This window comes from Chiloscyllium plagiosum, chromosome 30, assembly GCF_004010195.1.
Source record: "Chiloscyllium plagiosum isolate BGI_BamShark_2017 chromosome 30, ASM401019v2, whole genome shotgun sequence".
Taxonomy (NCBI): domain Eukaryota; kingdom Metazoa; phylum Chordata; class Chondrichthyes; order Orectolobiformes; family Hemiscylliidae; genus Chiloscyllium; species Chiloscyllium plagiosum.
The window spans coordinates 42,525,153-42,546,322 of NC_057739.1; the positions used below are offsets into that span (position 1 = coordinate 42,525,153).

General features: G+C 44.8%; 1 protein-coding gene across 1 annotated transcript in view; it reads left to right on the forward strand.

Annotated features, from left to right (window-relative positions):
* col27a1b (collagen, type XXVII, alpha 1b) overlaps window positions 1-21,170 on the forward strand; it is a 551,847-nt gene that overhangs the window by 475,755 nt on the left and 54,922 nt on the right. The window contains exons 38-40 of the mRNA XM_043719710.1: window positions 14,277-14,330; window positions 17,010-17,117; window positions 19,355-19,408. Of these exons, the coding sequence (XP_043575645.1) occupies window positions 14,277-14,330; window positions 17,010-17,117; window positions 19,355-19,408 (216 nt within the window). The remainder of the gene's footprint in view (window positions 1-14,276; window positions 14,331-17,009; window positions 17,118-19,354; window positions 19,409-21,170) is intronic.

Genomic DNA, 21,170 nt, shown 5'->3' on the forward strand with positions numbered 1-21,170 from the left:
GGCCTCCACCTATTAGATACAGACTATCCAACAACTGATTTGGTCACTGAGTGTTGAACAGAACTTGTCAAACAGAGGGGAGGGGAGTAAGACCCCCAAGGTGGGGAGTAAAACCCAGGGGGGGAGGGAGTGGAGAATCTTGGGGGGGGAGGTTGGTGAAATGAGACACCAAGGGGGAAGTAAAACCCCGGGGGGGCGGTTGGAGAACCTGCGAGGAGGTGAGGTGAGAACCGGGGTGGGGAGGGTGGTGGTGGTGAAACCCCGAGTACTTGTGGTGAAGTTAGACCCCAAGGGTGGGGAGTGAAACCCAGGGAGGAAGTGGGTGGGGAACCTGATGGGGTGGGGTGAGGTGAGACTCCCAGAGATGGGGGCAGAGAGTAAGACTCTTAGGTGGGGGTAGGGGGGTGGGGTTGGATGCGGGGAGTGTGAGAACCTGAGTGGAGAGGCGTCAGACCCCAAGAGAGGAAGAACGCCAGACCCGGGGGTGGGAGGGAAGGGGGTCACTGGTGGTGTGGTCGAGGCAGGGCGTGAGACCCTGGGGGCACGGTGAGAGCTGCACTCCCACTCTAACAGACTGGCCTCTACTTTTAAAGACAGTGCTCCCACGAACACACCCTCCATCTCACTCTTACAGGTTTCCCACACCTCCTCCCAGCACCCCCTCATTGCCCACACCACCTCCACACACATACAATACACAACACCCACCCCAACGCCTCCTCCCAGCATTCCATTCCCAGCAATATCCTGGTAACTCTCTTCTCAACGCTCTCCAGCTTAATAATATCTTTCCATATTAACCATTCAAGAGAACTCTTAAAAATACATTCTTTTCGCTGTAGTTTGATATAATGACCATTAAATGCTGCCTTTTTTCCACTCAATAAAACTCCTGGTCGCCATGTCTTTTTGAGTGGGCCATAGTAAGGTATCTGAGCACCATTTCCTAGATAATCTCCATTAAAATTCTCAATGGGGATGAGTGTGGGAGCGTTGCCAGGCTGTGATCTTTATCTGTGGTTTGAAATTGTTTAGGAACACTGTAAACCCTTTGTTGAAAAGAATGACTTGTTCAGAGGAGAATACTGTGTATCTTTTGGAAACTATTTTAAAATGCTGAATTTAACTACAAGCAAGAGGTCCTTTCTCCCCAGTGAATCTCCACTCTGTCTAACATCTATGCATTTAGAAAGTTGTTGAACAATTTCAAGAGCCAGGTACCCTGCATCTGCAGATTGTTTCAAGCTGACATTTTATAGCACTGCACAATCAGGTTAGTTAGGGCACAGACGCCAGACAGACCCGGGGACGCAGGCTACACTGTTGTGGAGCTGAAATCATTCCCAAAAATGGTTCAAACATCCAGAAACAGACACAAACTAATGCTCGCAAATGTGGGTGAAGTGCACATGGTGAGTTTGGGAAACTCTTTCCTCAACTTGGTACCTTTCAGTGTAAATTGTACAGATCTCAGCCAGACATAATCCCACTAAATCAGTAACATCATTTGACCAATGCATTTCCAAGGTAGGAGAATTTAGATTTTTTTTCTTTTGCTTGTCTGTAATTGGCACCTCAAAGGATCCCTTTGAGAATGTAAGCTGGGACTGAATTCTAACGTTACAATCAAACAAACCTGCTGCAAAAACTTAAAACCCTCACGATCTTTTAATAACAACCTAAATCTGAAACTCTACATTTCACTTCTGTGAGATAAATGAAGCTAATTCTTTTATGAGTCGTTTCACTTACGAGCCCTCACTAAAGCTTGTAACCACAAAGTGTGTTCAGCGCTGGAGTTTCCCTCTGTACAGGCACTAACATAGAATCAGCTCATCGTGTTGGGAGTGAGGATCACTTGGTAAAATGGTGCATATTTACAGGAGTTGGGCCTGAGCACCAAGAACATGTCATTAGTTGTGCTGCTGGATTCTCTCATTTTGAATGTCAGGTTTCTCCGCATGTCAGCCTATCCCACGTACTCCTATCTTCAAGCAAGCACCATTGCCAAGATCCACCTCTTGCTTTGTCTCGCTTCCATGCATGATATTTCCGATGACCCAAGTGACTGCCTCAGTTGAACTTGCCCCCATCACATTTCCAGGCCATGTACTCTAGACCCTAAATACACGCTGTGTGAAAAAGATTTTTCACCCTTGCTTCTTATGCACATCACTTTAAATCTATCATCTCTAGTTGTTATTTCTTTTACAAAAGGGAACTCTTTCTCCTTGTCTACTCTGTCTAGTGCTCTCGTGATTTTGAAAATCTCTATTTTCAGTCCCAGCTTCTTCAATCTATCCTCATCACTGAAGTTTCTCATCCCATGGAACCATTCTTGTAAACCACTTCTGCACTCCCTCTCTCCAGTCATTCCCATCTTTCCTCCCGTGTGGCACTACTCCAGTTGAGGGCTTAAAACAAAAGTTGCCATAGTCCCCCTTGGATTATGGGGCTTCTCTCTTATTAGAGATAAAGAGATGACTGATGGTGGTTTAACCTGAGGGTCACCACATCTCAGGCGAGGTTGAGAAAGAAAGTCCTTCATGGTTGACCTTAGCCAATGCAGGAACCCAAGCCCTTGGCATCACATAGACACACCAGCCTTCCAACAAACTGAGCTAACCAACTCCCATTCGCTAAACGCTAACAAGTGATAGGATACACTTTAAAAAGATTATTTTGTCCTTGGTTTCTGAAGAGAGGTGGTAAAGGCAGAGTTGCTGAACAGTCTAGTTTAAGTTTTCTAATATTCTAAATTCCATTTTCTTTTGTCCATGTTTCAACTGTTGTGTTTAAATAAATTCTGTTTTGCTTAAACCCAAGTGGTTTGACCACCTGCATTACTCATAGAATACCCACTTCATATCTATCTTTAACATCAGAACAAGTTAGGCCCTAGGCTACCTTCTTAAAATACTTTGAGGGGTCTCGTCCATAACACAGGTGTCTTGTATAATATACAAAGGGGAAGAGAATTCCCATGTGTCAGTCACTTTACACCCAGGGGAGAAAAAAAGAGTTAAAAATCAGTAACACAGATAATACTGGATCTCCATTTTGAGGCACACGAGATGAGTCTGACTAGTTAATAGAGTGTGTCATTCACAAGTTTAATTAGTTTCTCCTTCAGAGTACAGCCCACAATGACAGTCACTCACAATGCCCTTTCTCATTGCATTGTTTGAAAGCCTGTGAATTTGAACCAAGTTGGTAGCCAATTATTGTCAGACATGACAATTGGTTTGAGAGACTTGCAGTTGCTCTCATTTTGGACAAATTAATGGACATGAGAGCTTGCAGAAATTCAGATAATCACAAAACTGTCATGGTGTAGAAGGGGACCATAGTATCTGCACTGGTTCTATTACCCAGGCCAATCTCATGCCTTTCCCTCCCTATCCCTGCTGACCATTTCTATCCTAACAATCATCCAATACCCCTCTTGACCGTCTCCATTGAACCTGTCTCCCTCACATTTCCAGGCAGTGCATCCCTGACCCGAACCAATCACTGAGGGAGAAAGGTTTCTCTTACATCACCCTTGTTTCATTTGCACATCACTTTAAATGGAGAGGAGAAAGGGTTAAATTTTCTCAACTACTGAAAGCCTTGCTTGAACGCCCCACTGTTTTGTTTCATTTCCACAGTGGAGCTTGTACAGTCTTGATGGACCCTGTTAGATTAACTGTTTCCGTTAAGTTTCAGAAGGTGGGATCTGGGCCAGTGCAATCTGGAATACGTTTGTTCTTAGCACGAGTTCATGTCAGCCCAGGTTTGCACAAATCAATTTGGGATTTGATGTTCGCTCTTCCCCATAGAGATGGTGAAGACCTCTTCCAGGTCTCATTGTTACTCATATACAGGGGAACCTCAATTATCCAAATGTGAAGGGCAGGCACTATTTCGTTCAGATAATTGATTATTCGGTTTATCGATTAAATGCCTTTCCTCTGGGGTTCGGAGTTTTTAAGGTTTGCCCCCAGTTCAGGAGACTGCAGCAGCACACAGCACACGAGGTCCCGCCCCTGACACCGCCCACCGTCCTCCAACCCTACCAAACACCTCCCCGCGCCCACAACCCCATGCAACACCTCCCCCCGCCCCAACCCCGTGCAACACCTCCCCCCGCCCAAAACCCCGTCCAACCCCATCCTCCGCCCGCTCCCTCTCTGGGCAGCTGGACTGGACACCAACAACAAGATAGCTGTTGCTGCTTGCAGCTGACACACACACGCGCGCACACGCACACACGCACACACGCACACGCACACACACACACACACACACACACACACACACACACCCATTTTGGCTGCAACGTTTTGACAGGTTCCACCTTTGCCCTGTACAGGACAACGTTGGAGAAATTATCTGGGGAAGGATGAGGGGGTGGTTTAGGGTACACCCCTGTGTAGATCTCAAGGGAAAGTGTAGGGAGAGAGGGAGGGCTGGCAGTCAGTTATTTGGAGACGGTGCCAGTTTAATCACTGTAAACAAAAGACACGATCACTGTTGGAAATGCGTCTTTAGTGTGTGTTTCCATCGGGACCTCAAGAAATCTTTCAGATATTCCAATTTTCAGATAATTGAGGTTCCTCTGTAGCAACCTGCTCTGTCTTAATGTCAGAAATCTCAGCACAACATTGTTTACCAGGGAAAACTGAAAGAACTGCAAATGCTGTAAATCAGAAACAAAGACCTCTGAGGGAGGGTCACTCGACATGAAATGTTAACTCTGGTTTCTCTTCACACATGCTGTCAGACCTGCTAAGCTTTTCTAGCAAGTTCTGTTTTTGTACTGTTTTCGAGAGGTGAGGCTGAGGTTACAGTCACAGGTTTGGTACATACCCCTCTGGACATCAAGGTGTTGATAGCAATCCACCCAATCAGGGTGTGTGTTTGCCAGCTAGTACATCAAAACCAGTCTGGAGTTTTATCTCCTAATTATTGCGAGTGATAATTTGAGGTGTCTGAGCATACTGATAGGCTGCCTGGCAAAATTAAAATGTTAAAGCCCTCAGTAGAAACCCCAGGACTTAGAAAGTGACACCCACTTCCTGCAGGGTCTCCGGGGAACAAAAGATTATAAGTATCATAGAAGCTTAGATTGTAGCTACAGGAGTAGGCCATTCAGCCCTTCAAACTTGCTGTGCCATTCAGTCTGATCATCTTACTCAGTCTCCTGTTTCCACTCTCACCCCATGCCTTTTTATCCTTTTACTCCCAAGAACTTTATCAACAGCTTTTTGAAATACTTAGTGTTTTCAATGCAACACATCAGCTTGCGATGCCCACCACTGCCCAAAGGTGGTTGGGTAAATGGCTGCTACCATCCCCTTTTCCAACTCAATCCCAGGATGATTAAGGCACATTTGGCCTGTCATGCCCATACCGGCCCTTCAAACGACCATCACTGCCTTGTGCCAATCTCCTGTTTCCCGCCCACGACCCCCTGCCCCCAAGTCTACAGGAACCAGCTGGTCTGTAGTGGTGAAAGAAAACCACTTGGTGGAGGGTTCTGAGGTCAAATGGCCCTCGGTGAGATATTCATTCAGAGGGGTGCACAGGCACAATGGGCCGAGTGGCCTCCCTCTGCTCTGTGACAGATGGCGGTGGAGTAGGATCTTAAGCCAGAGCTTATCCGTTCTGTCTGTTTCTTTTCCTTTCATTCCCTCTTGCGGTTTTCTTCTTTATCCTCACTTCTTTCCCTCTACTTATCTCCATTCCTTGGAAAGCATAGGTGGTGGAGAGCTGAGCCAGTGCAGACTTGGGGACTCCCAGTCTCCACGTGCAGGACAGCGCAGACTCCCAGTCTAGAGGTGAAGGGCAGTGGGGACTCCCGGTCACGCGGTGAGGGGCAGCACGGACTCCCAGTCTCGAGGTGAAGTGCAGTGGGGACTCCCTGTCTCGAGGTGAAGGGCAGCGCAGACTCCCAGTCTTGAGGTGAGGTGCAGTGGAAACTCCCAGTCTCCACGTGCAGGACAGCGCAGACTCCCAGTCTCGAGGTGAAGGGCAGTGGGACTCCCGGTCACACAGTGAGGGGCAGCACAGACTCCCAGTCTTGAGGTGAAGGGCAGTGGGGACTCCCAGTCACGCGGTGAGAGGCAGCACGGACTCCCGGTCACGCGGTGAGGGGCAGCGCGGACTCCCAGTCTCGAGGTAAAGTGCAGTGGGGACTCCCGGTCACGTGGTGAGGGGCAGCACGGACTCCCGGTCACGTGGTGAGGGGCAGCGCGGACTCCCGGTCACGCGGTGAGGGGCAGCGCGGACTCCCGGTCTCGAGGTGGAGGGCAGCGCGGGCTCCCAGTCTCGAGGTGAATGATAGTGTGGACTCCTGGTCATGAGGTGAGGGGCAGCGCAGACTCCCGGTCACGAGGTGAGGGGTAGCGAGGATTCCCGGTCACGAGGTGAGAGGCAGTGTGGACTTCCAGTCCCGAGGTGAAGGGCAGCGCGGACTCCAAGTCTCGAGGTGAATGGCAGCGTGGGCTCCCAGTCTCGTGGTGAACGGCAGTGCGGAATCCTGGTCTCGTGGTGAACGGCAGTGAGGACTCCTGGTCACGAGGTGAGGGGCAGTGCAGAATCCTGGTCTCGTGGTGAACGGCAGTGTGGACTCCTGGTCACAAGGTGAGAGGCAGTGTGGACACCCGGTCTCGAGATGAGGGGCAGCGTCGTCTCCTGGTCTCGAGGTGAGGGGCATTGTGGACTCCCGGTCTCGAAGTGAGGGGCAGCGCCGTCTCCTGGTCTCGAGGTGAGAGGCAGCACGGACCCCCGGTCACAAGGTGAAGGGCTGCGCTGACTCTCTGTTTTCGATGGACTGTGATGCTGAACTTATCACTGTATTTCTTTACGTTTCTAATGTATCCCTAAGGTTTTGTACCTAGGTACCTTTGTACCTAAGATGGCACAAGAAGTAGCAACTTTGTACGCTTCTCACTGCTCTCCTGTGACCCTGTATTTGAGTACATGTGCTGATAACATCGAATTCTGATGCTAATGGCAAGTCTGTGATTGTCAGGTTATGGAGATCAGAACAGCTCCCAGCCTGAATCTGTTGCTGATCGAACTGGAACAACTTCATGAACCTGAGCTCCAATTTACAAATACTCGCAGCCCTCTAAAGGAATATATTGACATGACTGACGTTATAGTGGCAGATCCTAAATAATAAAGAACGTTTCTGGCAAGCCGGCGACTGGTGTTTAAAGCTTTGGATTTCACAGGAAACCCAGTGCCAAATTCCAGCCTCACTCCATTAACATTGGGATACACTGCTCCCAGTGGCTAATTTACTGAAGTGCAGCTGGCCCCCAGACAGGATGGATCTTGCTGTCCTCAGGAACATGTACATTACATGTGCCTGATGTCAAGTTGGATTGATACAGATTGCAGAGACTGAGGGGCCCAGACGATTTCTATAACATAGACAGACACAAACCTTACATTGCAAGAGAAAGAATTTGTTAAACGGACAAATGGTGATTGATACAGAAGGTTATAAAAGTGAATCGAGATTACTATTGTTAGCCTATTTGGCAAATAGCCATATAATAGACTTTCATCAGATCATCTCAGTTTACTGATAGTTTCCAAAATAACCAGTAAAACAGAATGATGTCATCTTTTCCTAAACCACTTATTTTGTTCACTTAACACTGATTAAAGCCTGATGGGACAATCACATAACCCAGTCAGTGACAGCGGGGCAGGTGGTAGAGGAGTATTTTTAAAACAAGAAAACATTTTTGGAAGTAGCATCCCACAAGTATTCACTAATCCCTAAATTACACTGAAAGCTTTTTTGATCTGACTCATAATACGCCAATGGTTTGGGGATTAACCGATCACATTTACTGGCCTTGGAGTCACATAGCGACGAGTAGCACTTTTAAACACTGACCCGCATAAAGATTTTATGGAATTGGTTTTTTAAGTTGGGCCTCAGTACAGCACTAAACTCGAGCGACTGTGAGATTCTGCATGTTAGGAGATATTTTACACTTTTTTAAATTGTTTGAAGCAATAATTTTATTTTCATAGAATGCCTACAGTGTCCATTTGGACTGAGTCCACTCTGACCCTCTAAAGCATCCCACCCTCCTACCCTGCATTTCCCATGCTCACCCACCTAGCCTGCACATCCCTGAAACACTATGGGTAATAATACTGTACTTAAATGGCATCTGGATGGGTACATGAATAGGAAGGGTTTAGAGGGATATAGGCCAAATGCTGGAAAATAGGACTAGATTAATTTAGGATATCTGGCCAGCATGGACGAATTGGACCGAAGGATCTGTTTCCATTCTGTACAGCTCTATGACTCTGTGACTGTATTAATGCATGTTACTCTGCTTACGGTGCAGGTCTATCCAAATGTCATTTACTTCAGCCAACTGCTCTCAGTAAGCTACAAACTGTTCCAACTAGTTACAAGCTGCAAATAACTCTTCCAGCAAAAAAAATCATTTGAAATTTGAGAACCTTCCTATGCTTCCGCACCATCTCCATGGTGATGTAGTCTGCTCTGGACTGTCCTCAAACTGACCTTTACGTTAACAATTTATTTTCAGTTCTGATGAAGTAAATAGATTTAACAGCCTTTCAGGGTTGTCTGAATGCTTCTAAACCAATTTAGCTCTACCTCCCAAAAGAAAAACATCCCTCAGGAATTCTATTGTTCTTGCAAGCAAAGCAGACATCATGTCCCCAGCTCTTGAACAAAGCAAACCTGTTGTTTCATAATCCATCTCTTCTATTCTGACTTGAACATGGCTCACCTTTTAAACTGCCGTTTCTTGAGCTATTTCATCAATTTCTAAAACCCAAAACTTTAATACCTTAACTTCTTAATCAACGTTGACTCCCTACACTGTGGAAGCAGGCCATTTGGCCCATCACGTCCACACCAATCCTCAGAAGAGCATCCCACCTCATCCCTATAACCCTGCATTTCCCATGACTAACCCATCCCTGGACACTATGGGCAATTTTCCATATCCAATCCACCAAAACCTGCACAAGTTGGACTGTGGGAGGAAACCGGAGTATCCAGAGAAAACCCCACACAGACATGGGGAGAATATGCAAACTCCACATGAGGCTGGAATTGAACCCGAGTCCCTGGTGCTGTGAGGCAGCAGTGCCAACCACTGAGCCACCATGCCACCTCAAGCTTCCCCTTAATTCTTAAGGCAACACAGTCACAATCTCTTAACCTATTACTTGACTTAATTTAAGTATCAGGCTCCAAGCTTGCTTTAATTTCATTTATCGCATTTCCTAGAATTAAGACTTTAATTCCCAAAACCAAAAGCTGTACTCGAAAACACACGGACAAAATATTGGCAACTATAGTTTATGCTGCCCTCTCTGAAAGAAAAATTGTATTTTTGGGATGTGAACATCACTGCAAACACCATCAATCATTGTCTATTTCCAACAGCACTTGAGAGGCTGATGGTGATTTTCTTTTTTGCAACACTGCAGTCCGTTTGATGCAGGGACATTTGTAATGCTGTTAGGAAGGGAGATTCAGGATTTTGACCCAGCGACACTGAAGGAATAGCGATGTCAGGATGGCGGATGTAGAAGTACTCAAAAGCAAGAAGGGTGTAGAAGAGTAGGCAGAGATAAATTGTTTCTACTGGGAAAAAAGGTCATGAACCAAAGGCTACAGATTGGATGTGATTGGCAAAAGAACCAAACCTAACATGGGGGGAATGTTTCTGACCTGGAATGCATTGCCTGATAGTGGGATGGAGGCAGACCCAACCATTTAGTTATCATTTTTCTTCTCTCATTTTGTATAGCCTTGGATGTAGTTTTAAAACAATAGATTGGCTAGTTGTTGGATTAGGAGAGGAATTGTACCTGAGGGAAGCTGGAACATTGGACAGTTTTGTGAAGGGAAAGGATTTGCAGGGTGAAGGGGAAAGCATGAGGGGTTTGGACTTAGTAAAGTTGGTCTTGCAGAGACCTAGTGTGAACTCAATGGGCTGAATGGTCTTCTGTGCTACATTTTGTGAGCTTGGGGAGTTACTGGTATACCGCTGTGCCTGCTGCCTTTGTCCTTTAAGGTGGTAACGATGACAGCTTTGGAAGGTGCTGTCAAAGGAGCCTTGGCAAATCACTGTGCAGTGCCCCCTTGTTAATACCACAGTGCTCATGTTAAGATCATTTCCACCAATGGATCTACTCTTAGCATAGATCCCTTGTCTGAAAATGATTTCAAATGCCCACATTAAAGGAGATCAGTCTGGGAGGCCAGTGACAGTTTAGTTGTGTGTGTGTCCCCACCCCCCCATTGTCACAAATTTTCAGACAGAAGAATTAACCCAAAGGAGTTCCTGCGATTAATTTCCTGAACTTAAATCATTTTCGAAGCAAGATGACTAAATGTCACCGTTCATGATAATTTATCTCCTGGATTCGTAAAGTAAATTTTAGATATTTTTAAGATTTCTTGCTTCCCACAAGGCTGTCATGATCAACTCCGCAAGACTATTTATTGGAAATAGGAAATAACTATCTCCGCCCCCTTTACTATTTCTGAAGATGTGGGTATCACTGGCAAGGCAGCAATTTATTACCCTTCCCTTATTGCCCTGAACTGACTCAGACATTTCAGAGGGCAAGTAAGAGACATTGCTGTGGATCTGGAGTCACATGTAGTCCAGTTCAGGTAAGGATGGCAGTTTCCTTCCTGAAGGGCATTAGTGTAATACCAGATAGGATTCCCCTCACCCTTAACAATGGATTCATGGTCATCATTAGACTCTTCATTCCAGGTTGGTGGGATTTGAACCTAGGTGCCCAGGTGCTGCAGACTGTTAGTCCAGTGATAATACCACTTGGCCATCAACTCCCTAAGGCTGGCACAGAACAATAAACAGCAGAATAGGAGGCCATTCAGCCCAGCCCCTCCTATGATGCACATTTCCTGTGTTTCTATTGCTTTAATATTTCACCTCGGTTTGTATCCATTTCCAGACTCCAAGGGTAGAATTCCTTCTCCTGTAACTTCCAGCTTCGTCCCAGTTTCCCACTGCAGTTGTTGACCACAGCAGTATCCATCCCAGAAACTCTCTGCTGGGTTTTCTCAATCAGCAGAGGGCACGCTCAGAGCTCTGTCCCACCCACCTCTCACATCAGTACTGCCTTCTTCTGTTGCCATGATTACATGAACAAGTCCTCTGCACAGCTTTGAGAACTTATTACGGTTTTAACAATGATTGTGAATTGGCAACAAAAAGATGTCTCCATTGCCTATATTCAGGGAAGCTATAAAATGAATAGCTCACTTCATACATGGTATTCCCCTAAATTATCAAAAAGATATTCAGGAAATGAGGAAAAGGTTCACAAGGGTGTTACCATGAATGAGAGGAAAACTTGAGCAAGGCTGTTTGGAAAAGAAAGGGCTCAAAGGTGGCTGAATCGATGTTTTTAAAATCACGAAGAAATTCAAAAAAGATGGATGTGAGAAAACAGTTTCCAATCCAGGGTAAGTCCAGAAAAAAGGAGGGGTGAATATAAAATTACCATCCTGAAAGGAAAGCAAAATAAATGTGTGAGGGAAAAGAAATCAGACTGGTGAAAGGCTTTACATTAATACCAGTAAGTGCTCCACAAATTTCCTTTTAGAAAACAGTGTGCCTTTTCATTCCTGAAGACGGAAAAAAATCCTTCATTCATTTGTGTTTTGTGAAATGTAGGATCCAGGGAGAATGAGATAAGATTGACTTATTTTCACTCGGGGGGGAGTGTTTTGATTCCGTTGATGAGAGTAAACATCCTAATGGGATACTTCATATGACTCCTCATCCTATGAACACTATGTATACATTTGCTGTGATCTCTCCGCAAACATGTGTGTTTGAGGCAATCAGAATAGACCACCTCAGCAGATCTGGCAGCACCCGGAGAGAGAAACACAATTAATGTTTAAAATCCAATATGATTTTTTCAGCATTCTGAAGATGCTTCATCTTCTGATATTTAAAGAATGTTACATACATACACGTATACATACAACACTACACCTGCATACACATATGTACAACACACCGGTGTACACAGACACACAATGTACATACAACACAACACCTGCATACACATGTGTAACACACACAGATACACATGTATATACAGAACAACACTTGCATGCACACATATACAATGCACACGCGGATGGACATATTCAGACACACATGCACATATAGTACAACACACATACAATACACACATGTTGTCATGTTGTCTGTGGGGAGGCTTTGGTCTAGAGGTATTATTGCTAGACCTATTAATCCAGAAACTCAGCTAACGTTCTCGGGACTTGGTGTTCAAATCCTGCTATGGCAGAGGATGGAAATTGAATTCAATAAAGAATGTGGAATTAAGGTTCTAATGATGAATCATTGTTGATTATCAGAAATACCTATCTGGTTCATTAATGATCTTTAGAGAAGGGAACATAGGGATGGGCAATAAATGCTGGCCCAGCCAGCATTACCCTCATCCTGTGAATGAATTTTTAAAAATTGTCGAAGCAGGAGTTGAGCTTACACCTTTTCCAACTATCAAGGAAATCAGGAAGTCTCAGAATGGTGCTATGAATGTAACTCATTTATCACAGGGCTGTGAATAAAGGGGAGACACACTACTTGGTTTTCTGGCAGGTATTTGACAAGAGGCCACATAAAGTTATTGTGCAAAATCAGAGGTTTAGCAGGAGGTTTCATAGTAACATGGATAGACTTTAACACCTTGAGATTGTGAACCCAACCCCATTCCTTCTCTTTCTTTTAGCTTTGCTTGTTGCCATCTCTGTCACCATGTCCTCTCTCCCTGCCTCCGCCCCACTCCAATGGGACTGTGTGTTCTTTCCAGTCTCACAGTTAGACACACCATTGTTCTGCCATTCTCACATTCTAATCACTTAACCTGCACTTTCAACATCCTCTCTCCCCCAGCACGCCAGCTGCCCCACCAACTATGGCATAAATGTCCCCTCCACACTGCAGTCAGCTCTGATGAAGAGCCATTTAGACTTGAAACATTAGCTTGCTCTCTCTCCATGGATGTTGCCTGTCGCGTTGAGATCTCCAGCATCTTTGGTTCTCAGCATAGCTACAGGATTGACTGGTGAACCGAAACCAGAGAGTATCTATAAATGGATCTTTGTCTGATTGGCAGGATTGTTCAGTGGAGCCCTGCAGGGTTACTGAGCTGTCAGTGACAAAGATGAGGGGCTCAAAGGTTTGGTGGCCAAATTTGTAGATAACATAAAGATTGGTCAGAACATGTGTTGTGAAGGGGACAATAGGAGGATGCAGATGGATATAAATTGACAGAATGGGCAAAAATCTGGGTGAATGATGTGTCCTCTAGTTCTAGGTTTCCCCCTGCCCTCCAAACATTCTGTCAGCACCCACACGGTCATGTTCCCTTCAGGATCACAATGGGTTCACTAAGAACACTTCTCATCCTGCCAACCTCCAATGGGTTCAACCATTCCCCACAATTCTAGCTTCGTCTAAGAGCTAGGCTTTACAAAGTGACTTAAAAGGAGAAGGAGATGTCAGTGGTGAGGTGAATCCAAATGTTAGGGCCCAGGCAGCTAAAGACAGATCTGCCCAGGGATTAAAAATTAGATTCAGATTCCTCAATCACATTCTGGAACTCCCTCATTTCAGCCAAGTTGACTTTCACCAAAGTATTGGAGGGAATATCATACAGTATTGAGGTACATTAGGGCAGCCTGGTGGCTCAGTGGTTAGCACTGCTGCCTCACAGCGCCAGAGACCTGTGTTTGGTTCCAGCCTCAGGCGACTGTCTGTGTGGAGTTTGCACATTCTTCCCGTATCTGTATGGATTTCCTCCGGGTGCTCCGGTTTCTTCCCACTGTCCAAAGGTGTGCCAGTTACATGGATTGGCCATGTTAAATTGCCCATAGTGTTCAGGGATGTGTAGGAAAGATGAGATATGCAGGGTTATGTGGATAGGGTGTTTTTGGGCAGGATGCTCTTTAGAGGGTCAGTATGAACTTGATGAGCTGAATGGCCTGCTTTCACACCATAGAAATTCTATGATTCAAGTGAAGGAATGATTGAGGGGATAAGGGGATCTCGAGAATTATTATCCCATAACCCATCCAGTAAATGGAGTGACAAAGCAGCTGAAACCAACATCCCCACAGATTGTCGGTTCCATCCATGATTATTCTACAAGCTGTGCAGAACATTCTTCATCAGAGTTTGTTATTTCCCATCTAGGGACCCGAAGGAAAACCAGGGAAACCTGGAGAGAGAGGAAAACCTGGCAGAAAGGTTAGTCATGCTTGCATTTATTTTTATTGAATCATAAAAAGGTTACATCTCACATGAAGGTTTAACTTATGGGACTAATTATTAAGGCCAGAAGCCAAGGGGGTTGACTTTCACAGGAGTGATATTTCTGAAATGTTTGTGCTGAATTGGAACCAAAGTAAAATCCTAAAGAGACCTTCACAACAAAGTGATATTAAAAAAAGACACCCAAAAATTCACAGCATGCATTGGTTCATTTATTGCCGAATATTTACATTTGTATGGGAACTTGAGTATTGCTGAAAGAAACGATACATTTTGTTGAAGCTTTTTGCATTGCATTCATCAGAACCGTTTGCAAGAATACCAATGTAAAGGTGGAACAACGTTTTAGACTGCATGGGATGAGAGTGCAAACGTGCACTCTGGTAGAATCTCAGTGGCACTATCTCGACCAATCAGAGGTCCCTTTCCAACCAATCAACTTTCACTTCCTATACAGTCTGCAATATTGATGCCCTTTATACGGGTATTCTTGCAAATTGTCCTGACAGGTGCAGCACAGATGCTTTGAAGAAATGCGTATTTTGCTCAGCAGTCCAATAACATTTATGCAAGATCTAACATTTATTTATTGGTACCTATCTTTCTTAATACATATACGTTTACAATGAAATTGACAATTAACGTCTCCAGGACTGTACTCGGGTTCTGAAGCTGTTGAGCTTTTGGTCCCTGAAAGGTGCATGTGACTTTTACACAAAGTAAATTTAAAATTAGGGGTTTTTTTAAACCCAAGGTCATGGAGTCAGCTTGTGCATGAGGTTAGCTTTTATATGGGTATTTATGTTATTAATCAATTTTTATTCCAAGATCTCAGTCCTTCTGCAAAATCACTGTACAGGTAAAGACCTCGCTTGCTCTATATGTACAAGACCATAATGAGGCCATAAGAAATAGGAACAGGAGGAGGCCTTTCTGCCCTTTGAGCCTGTCCCGCTATTCGATAGGATCATGAACGATCTGACACTCAACATATCCACATCCTGCCCTTTACCTGTAACCTCATCAAGAATCTATCTATCTCAGCCTTAAATACATACAAGGAGTCTGCCCCCACAAGGAGTCTTCTCCTGTGGCAAGGAGTTCCAAAGACTCACAACCTTCTGAGAGAAGAAATTCCTCCTTATCTCAGTCTTAAACTGGTGCCCCTTTATCCTGAAACTCTGCCGTCTGTTCGTAGACTTATCGAGGTGTCATAGAATCCCTACAGTGTGGAAGCAGGCCATCCAACCTATTGCATCCACATGGACCCATACCCCTAACCTATCCCTGTAACTCTGCATTTCCCATGGCTAACCCATGTAGCCTGCACATCCTAGACACTATGGGCAATTAAGCATGGCCAACTCACCCTAACCTACACATCTTTGGACTGTGGGAGGAAACCAGAACATCCTTTGGATCAGAAGTTGGTGCACTTCCTTGTTCTGTCTTCTAAACTGATGATGAGTTGTTCTAACATTTAAGATTTAAATCCAGTTGAAAGTACTGAATTGATTCACAACCTGCTAATATAATAGCAGCAAAGTGTTGCAAACATAATCGCTTGAGTATCCATGAACTCCTGTTGAAAGTTATATTGTGAAATTTATATGTAGTATTGTAATCTTTAGTAGTACTTATGTGTGAGATATTAAGGATGTGTAATTTCCTCTATGATCTTGGACAGGATCCAGAGACAATGTGGAAAACTATTCAGTTTCTGGAAACTAACATCACTCTACCCCTCAACTCTATACACACAGCAAATCATACTCCACAGAATCATTACGGTGCATAAGGAAGCCATTCGGCCCATCGAACCCATACCTGTTCTATCACCTAGCACTCATTTCCTGCCCTTTCTCCCTATATATCTGCACACCATTACTATCCAAATTCCTCCTGAGTGCCTCAATTGAACCTGCCCAACCACACTTCCAGGCAGTATATTCCACACCCTAACTAAATGTAAAATTGCCATACTCCCAGAGGATTGCTGTTTCATTAGAGAGAGATAGGTAACTGAACAGTCACCCTGCCTCAGGTGAGGTTGTGAAGGGTAAGCTCAGCCAATGCAGGAATTGAACCCACACTGTTGTATCACACTGCATTATAAACCAGCCATCCAGACAACTGAGCTGTCTGACCCCAGTCCACTAACTACTCACTGATTGAAACAAAATGCTTCATTTTTACATCACTTTCAATCTATGCTCTCTCTTTCTCAGATGGATGCTATTTCTGTACAAATTATTTATGCATGCTTAAAACATCAGCTGAATAATAAGAGATGGATTAAGTCAGCTGTGGAGCGTGATTGGTTTCTTTAAATTCCTTGCAAATGGAAGTTTTGTTTTGCTGTGGTCATGGAGAGTTGCCCTCTCTGTCTGAAACACAGCTCGTATCCCATGGAACATTGCTCACAACCTCTCACAGGCCACCCTCACACTCAGACTCCTCACACCAGCTCAGCTCTGATACTTCCTCTTCTGCACATGTCAAGTTATTCAATAGATTCAAGACACTTTACTCTTAAATAGTCTTGTTTGTGGTTTTTTTGCAGTTTGCACTGCGGGCACCCAGTGTGCTGGAATTGTAATGCATTTGTTGTGTGATGAAATCTTTGTTAACCCTTCCATGTGTTATGCCCTGTAGGGTAGTAAAGGTCACTTGGGACATCTAGGAGAGACCGGACCTCCAGGAGATCCAGGACCTGAGGGGACCCAGGGACCAAAGGGATCCCGAGGCACACGAGGAGCTCTGGTAATAATCACTTTGTAACCTCTCTTGCTAAAGCAAACCACCCCACCACCACCACCCCCCATCTCCCCCGACAACCTGTTGATGTGGAAAAGAATAAAGACTTACCTGTAAATTATGAAAATGTTGGCAGGAACCCCCGACCCCCAAACACATAAATGGACATACTCACAAACACACACGCACACACACACTCACAAGCTCACACTCTCAATCACAAACTCACACACACACACGCAGACTCGCACACACACCTACACTAACATACACACACACAAAGATTCTCTCTCACACACACACACATACACACACACACACTCACACACAATTGTACACTCACACATGCACACACAGACTCGCTTTCACACACACTCACAGACTCTCACAAACACACACACTCACACTCTGTCTCTCACACACACACACACTCTCTCTCTCTACCACTGAGGCCTCAGAGCAATTCCATTGTGTGCTTGAGGAGAGACATAAATGCTGCATGTTACTGAGGAATGTCCCCTCCCCAGAGGACATTTTCAACTTTGGGGAGGTGATGGCATGGTGGTATTATCACTAGCTTGTTACTCCAGAGACCCAGGGAATGTTCCAGGGACCTGGGTTCAAATCCTGCCAATGGAAGATGGTGGAACATTAATTCAGTAAAGAATTTGGAATTAATGGTGACCATTGTCAATTGTTAGGAAAACTCATCTGGTTCACTAGTCTCCTTCAGAGAGGGAAATCTACCATCCTTACTTGGTCTGGCCTACATGTGACTCTACACCCACAGCAGTGTGGTTGACCCTTCTGGATAATAAATGATGCCGTCATCCTGTGAATGAATTAACAAAGGACTGATCACCCTGAACTCAGCAAATTGCCTGGCTTCAGGATGAGTAGGAAATGTGTTGCTGGAAAAGCGCAGCAGGTCAGGCAGCATCCAGGGAACAGATTCTCCTGTTCCCTGGATGCTGCCTGACCTGCTGCGCTTTTCCAGCAACACATTTCCAGCTCTGATCTCCAGCATCTGCAGACCTCACTTTCTCCTTCAGGATGAGTAATGGAGGCATTAGTAATGTGCACATTAAATCAAAAACTGTATACGTGCCACCTGTTTCATTACCTCCACAGTATAATGCCAGCCACAGGACAGGATATTAAATTAAAATTGGAGTTTGCCAATGTACAATATCATTGACAGCTCTGCACATTGAACATTCTGCCCACTAAATGGTACTCAGAGACAGGACGGTGTTGCATGTAGCACATTGGTGATGCCACACTTGTGTATTGGTGAAAAGAGAGGCATAATTCTTCATTTTTCTTCTCACACTAATCAGAACAATTGCAAGATTACCAAATTTCACATGACCACAACAATTTGTACCGAAGGAGAAAAGGGTAGTAGTTGGTTGACAGGTCACCTCTGATAAGAATATGGGGTGTCATAGAAATAAGCCTAAATCTCAGCAGCAGCTGCAAAATCCATGCTCCTCTCAGTCCACCATTGTACAACATAATGTTCAAGCCTTGCACGTCTTTTGAATTATCCGGGGACTAGGGCAGCCTTTAGTTACTTGTTTCTTTCTCCATGTCAACACTGCTGCCCAGTCTGAGTTGACCAATCAGCAACCTTTTCTCCTGTGGATAAAATTACTGTAATTCTTTGAAATTTGGCATTCTTGCATTGGTCCTGAAGAATGCAGGAGGGAAGGCTTCAATCACACATCTCTCTCTTTTCAGCAATATCCATGTGGGAAGTGAGGAATGATGAGGATGTAGCACAGAACAGGTTGCTGCCTGTAAATGATCATTTACTGAGAATGCAGTAAGTTCTCCTTGTGCAGCAGCACAGTAGATACAGAAGGATAAACTGTTGTGTTGCAGCAGGCGATACTGCAAGGTGTGTTTAATATACAGTACTTTTCCAAAAAAGAAGTGTAATATGTGCCGATTTGTATTTCTCAGAATTAATAGATTAAAATTGAACCTCAGCAACAGATTAACTCTATTCATGAGGTATTGGATTAAGTACATTGATGGAGAAAGATATGTGTGTAGCTTTCGCCTTTTGCAGTAACTGCTGGAAGTCCAGTTGAACTTACAAATTCAAATACGTAGATCCCGACTGCCACTTTAACAAAAATGAATTGAATTTACTTTCCACTGACTGGATGAATGAAAAGATTTCAGATTTACGAGCCCTTGATTATCTGATCAGCTTTCCTTCCCTTCTCTGTCAGGGAGCTCCAGGTCGCATGGGGGCTCAGGGTGAACCAGGAATCGCAGGCTATGAGGTAAGGACACACTTGATGCTGCTTTACACCACAGTACGACCACTCACTGCACAAACAAAACCAAAGACGGCAGATGCTGGAAATCTGAAATAAAAACAGACATGGCTGGGGTAACTCAGCATTAATGGCAGCAACTTTGCAGAGAGAAACAGAGCTACTGTTTCAGGTCCAGTGACCCTTCTTCAGAACTGGGAAAGGGCAGGAAAGTGGAGGCAAGGAGTGTGGGGTCTTATTGTGTGGTGGAGCATACCTGAGGCAGCCAACTCCTGTTCCTATTCCCTATGTTCTTTCAGTACTCCAGGTGTGGGCTCACCATGGCTCTGTATAGGTGCACATCCCTCCTTCTGAACTCAAACCCTCTTTCTGAAGGCCAGTGCACCATTTGCCTTCCTATTTGCTTCCTGCACCTTCCTGTCTACTTTCAGTGACTGCTATAGAAGGACACACAGATCCCTTTGTACATTGACACTTGCCAATGTATCACCATTTAAATATTATTCTGTCTTTCTGCTTCTCACACACACAACTTCATATTTAGCCACATGTATGCCCACTCACTAAATCATCTCAAAGTCTCCTTGCATTCTCCTCCCAACTCACAATCCTGCCAGAACCTTTGCTGTCACAGGGTCATACAGCACAGAAACAGATCCTTCGGTCCAATCAGTCCATGCTGACCATCATCCCTAACTAAACTAGTCCCACCTGCCTGCTCCTGGTCCATATCCCTCCAAATCTTTCCTATTCTTGTATCTATCCAAATGTCTATTAAAAGTTGTAACTCTAATCACATACACCACTTTTTCTGGAAGTTCATTCCACGTGCACACCACCTTCTGTGTGACAAAGTTGCCCTTCGTGTCTTTTTAAAATCTTTCTCCTCTCACCTTAAGAATATGTCACCTAGTCTTTAAGTTCCACAGCCCTAGGGAAAAGACACCTGCTATTCATCTTATCTATACCGCTTACGATTCTATAAACCTCCATAAGGTCTTTGAAACTGAAGCAGCAGGAGAAAACCTTGGTGTTATGGTGTTTCTCTCTCCACAGATACTGCCAGACCTACTGGTTTTCTATAGCCATTTCTGTCTTTGTTATGGGCAACTAATTTTGGTTTCTCAGCAGTCCCTGGGACACAGCCATGATAACGGCTACGAACAAAGATGAACCATTGATGCTGGACCAGTGGAAGTAAAAAACGGTCAATGTCTCCTGCATTCTGGAGCAGGATTCGAAATCTGACTCCAAAACCTACTGTGGGAAGTTCATAAGTACACAGGAGATAGGAGCAGAATTAAGTCATTCGGCCCATCGAGTCTGTTCAGCCATTCGATCATGGCTGATGTGCTCCTCACTCCCATCTTCCTGCCATCTCCCCATATCCCTTCAACCCATTACCAATTAAACATCAGTCTAACCCCTCCTTAAATGTACTCACTGTCCCAGCATCCACCGCACTTTGAGGTAGCGAATTCCATAGATTCACAACCCTTTGGGAGAAGTAGTCTCTCCTCAATTCTGTTTTAAATTTGCTCCCCCTTGTCCTAAGACTGTGATCTCTCGTCCTAGAATGCCCCACAAGAGGAAGCATCCGCTCCATGTCTACCTTATCCACACCTTTTATCATCTTGAATGCCTCAATTTGATCTCCCCTCATTCTTCTAAATGCCAGACTGTAGGCTGAATCTCTTTAATCTCTCTTCATACGACAAACCCCACATCTCTGGAATCAATCTAGTGAACCTCCTCTGAACTGTCTCCA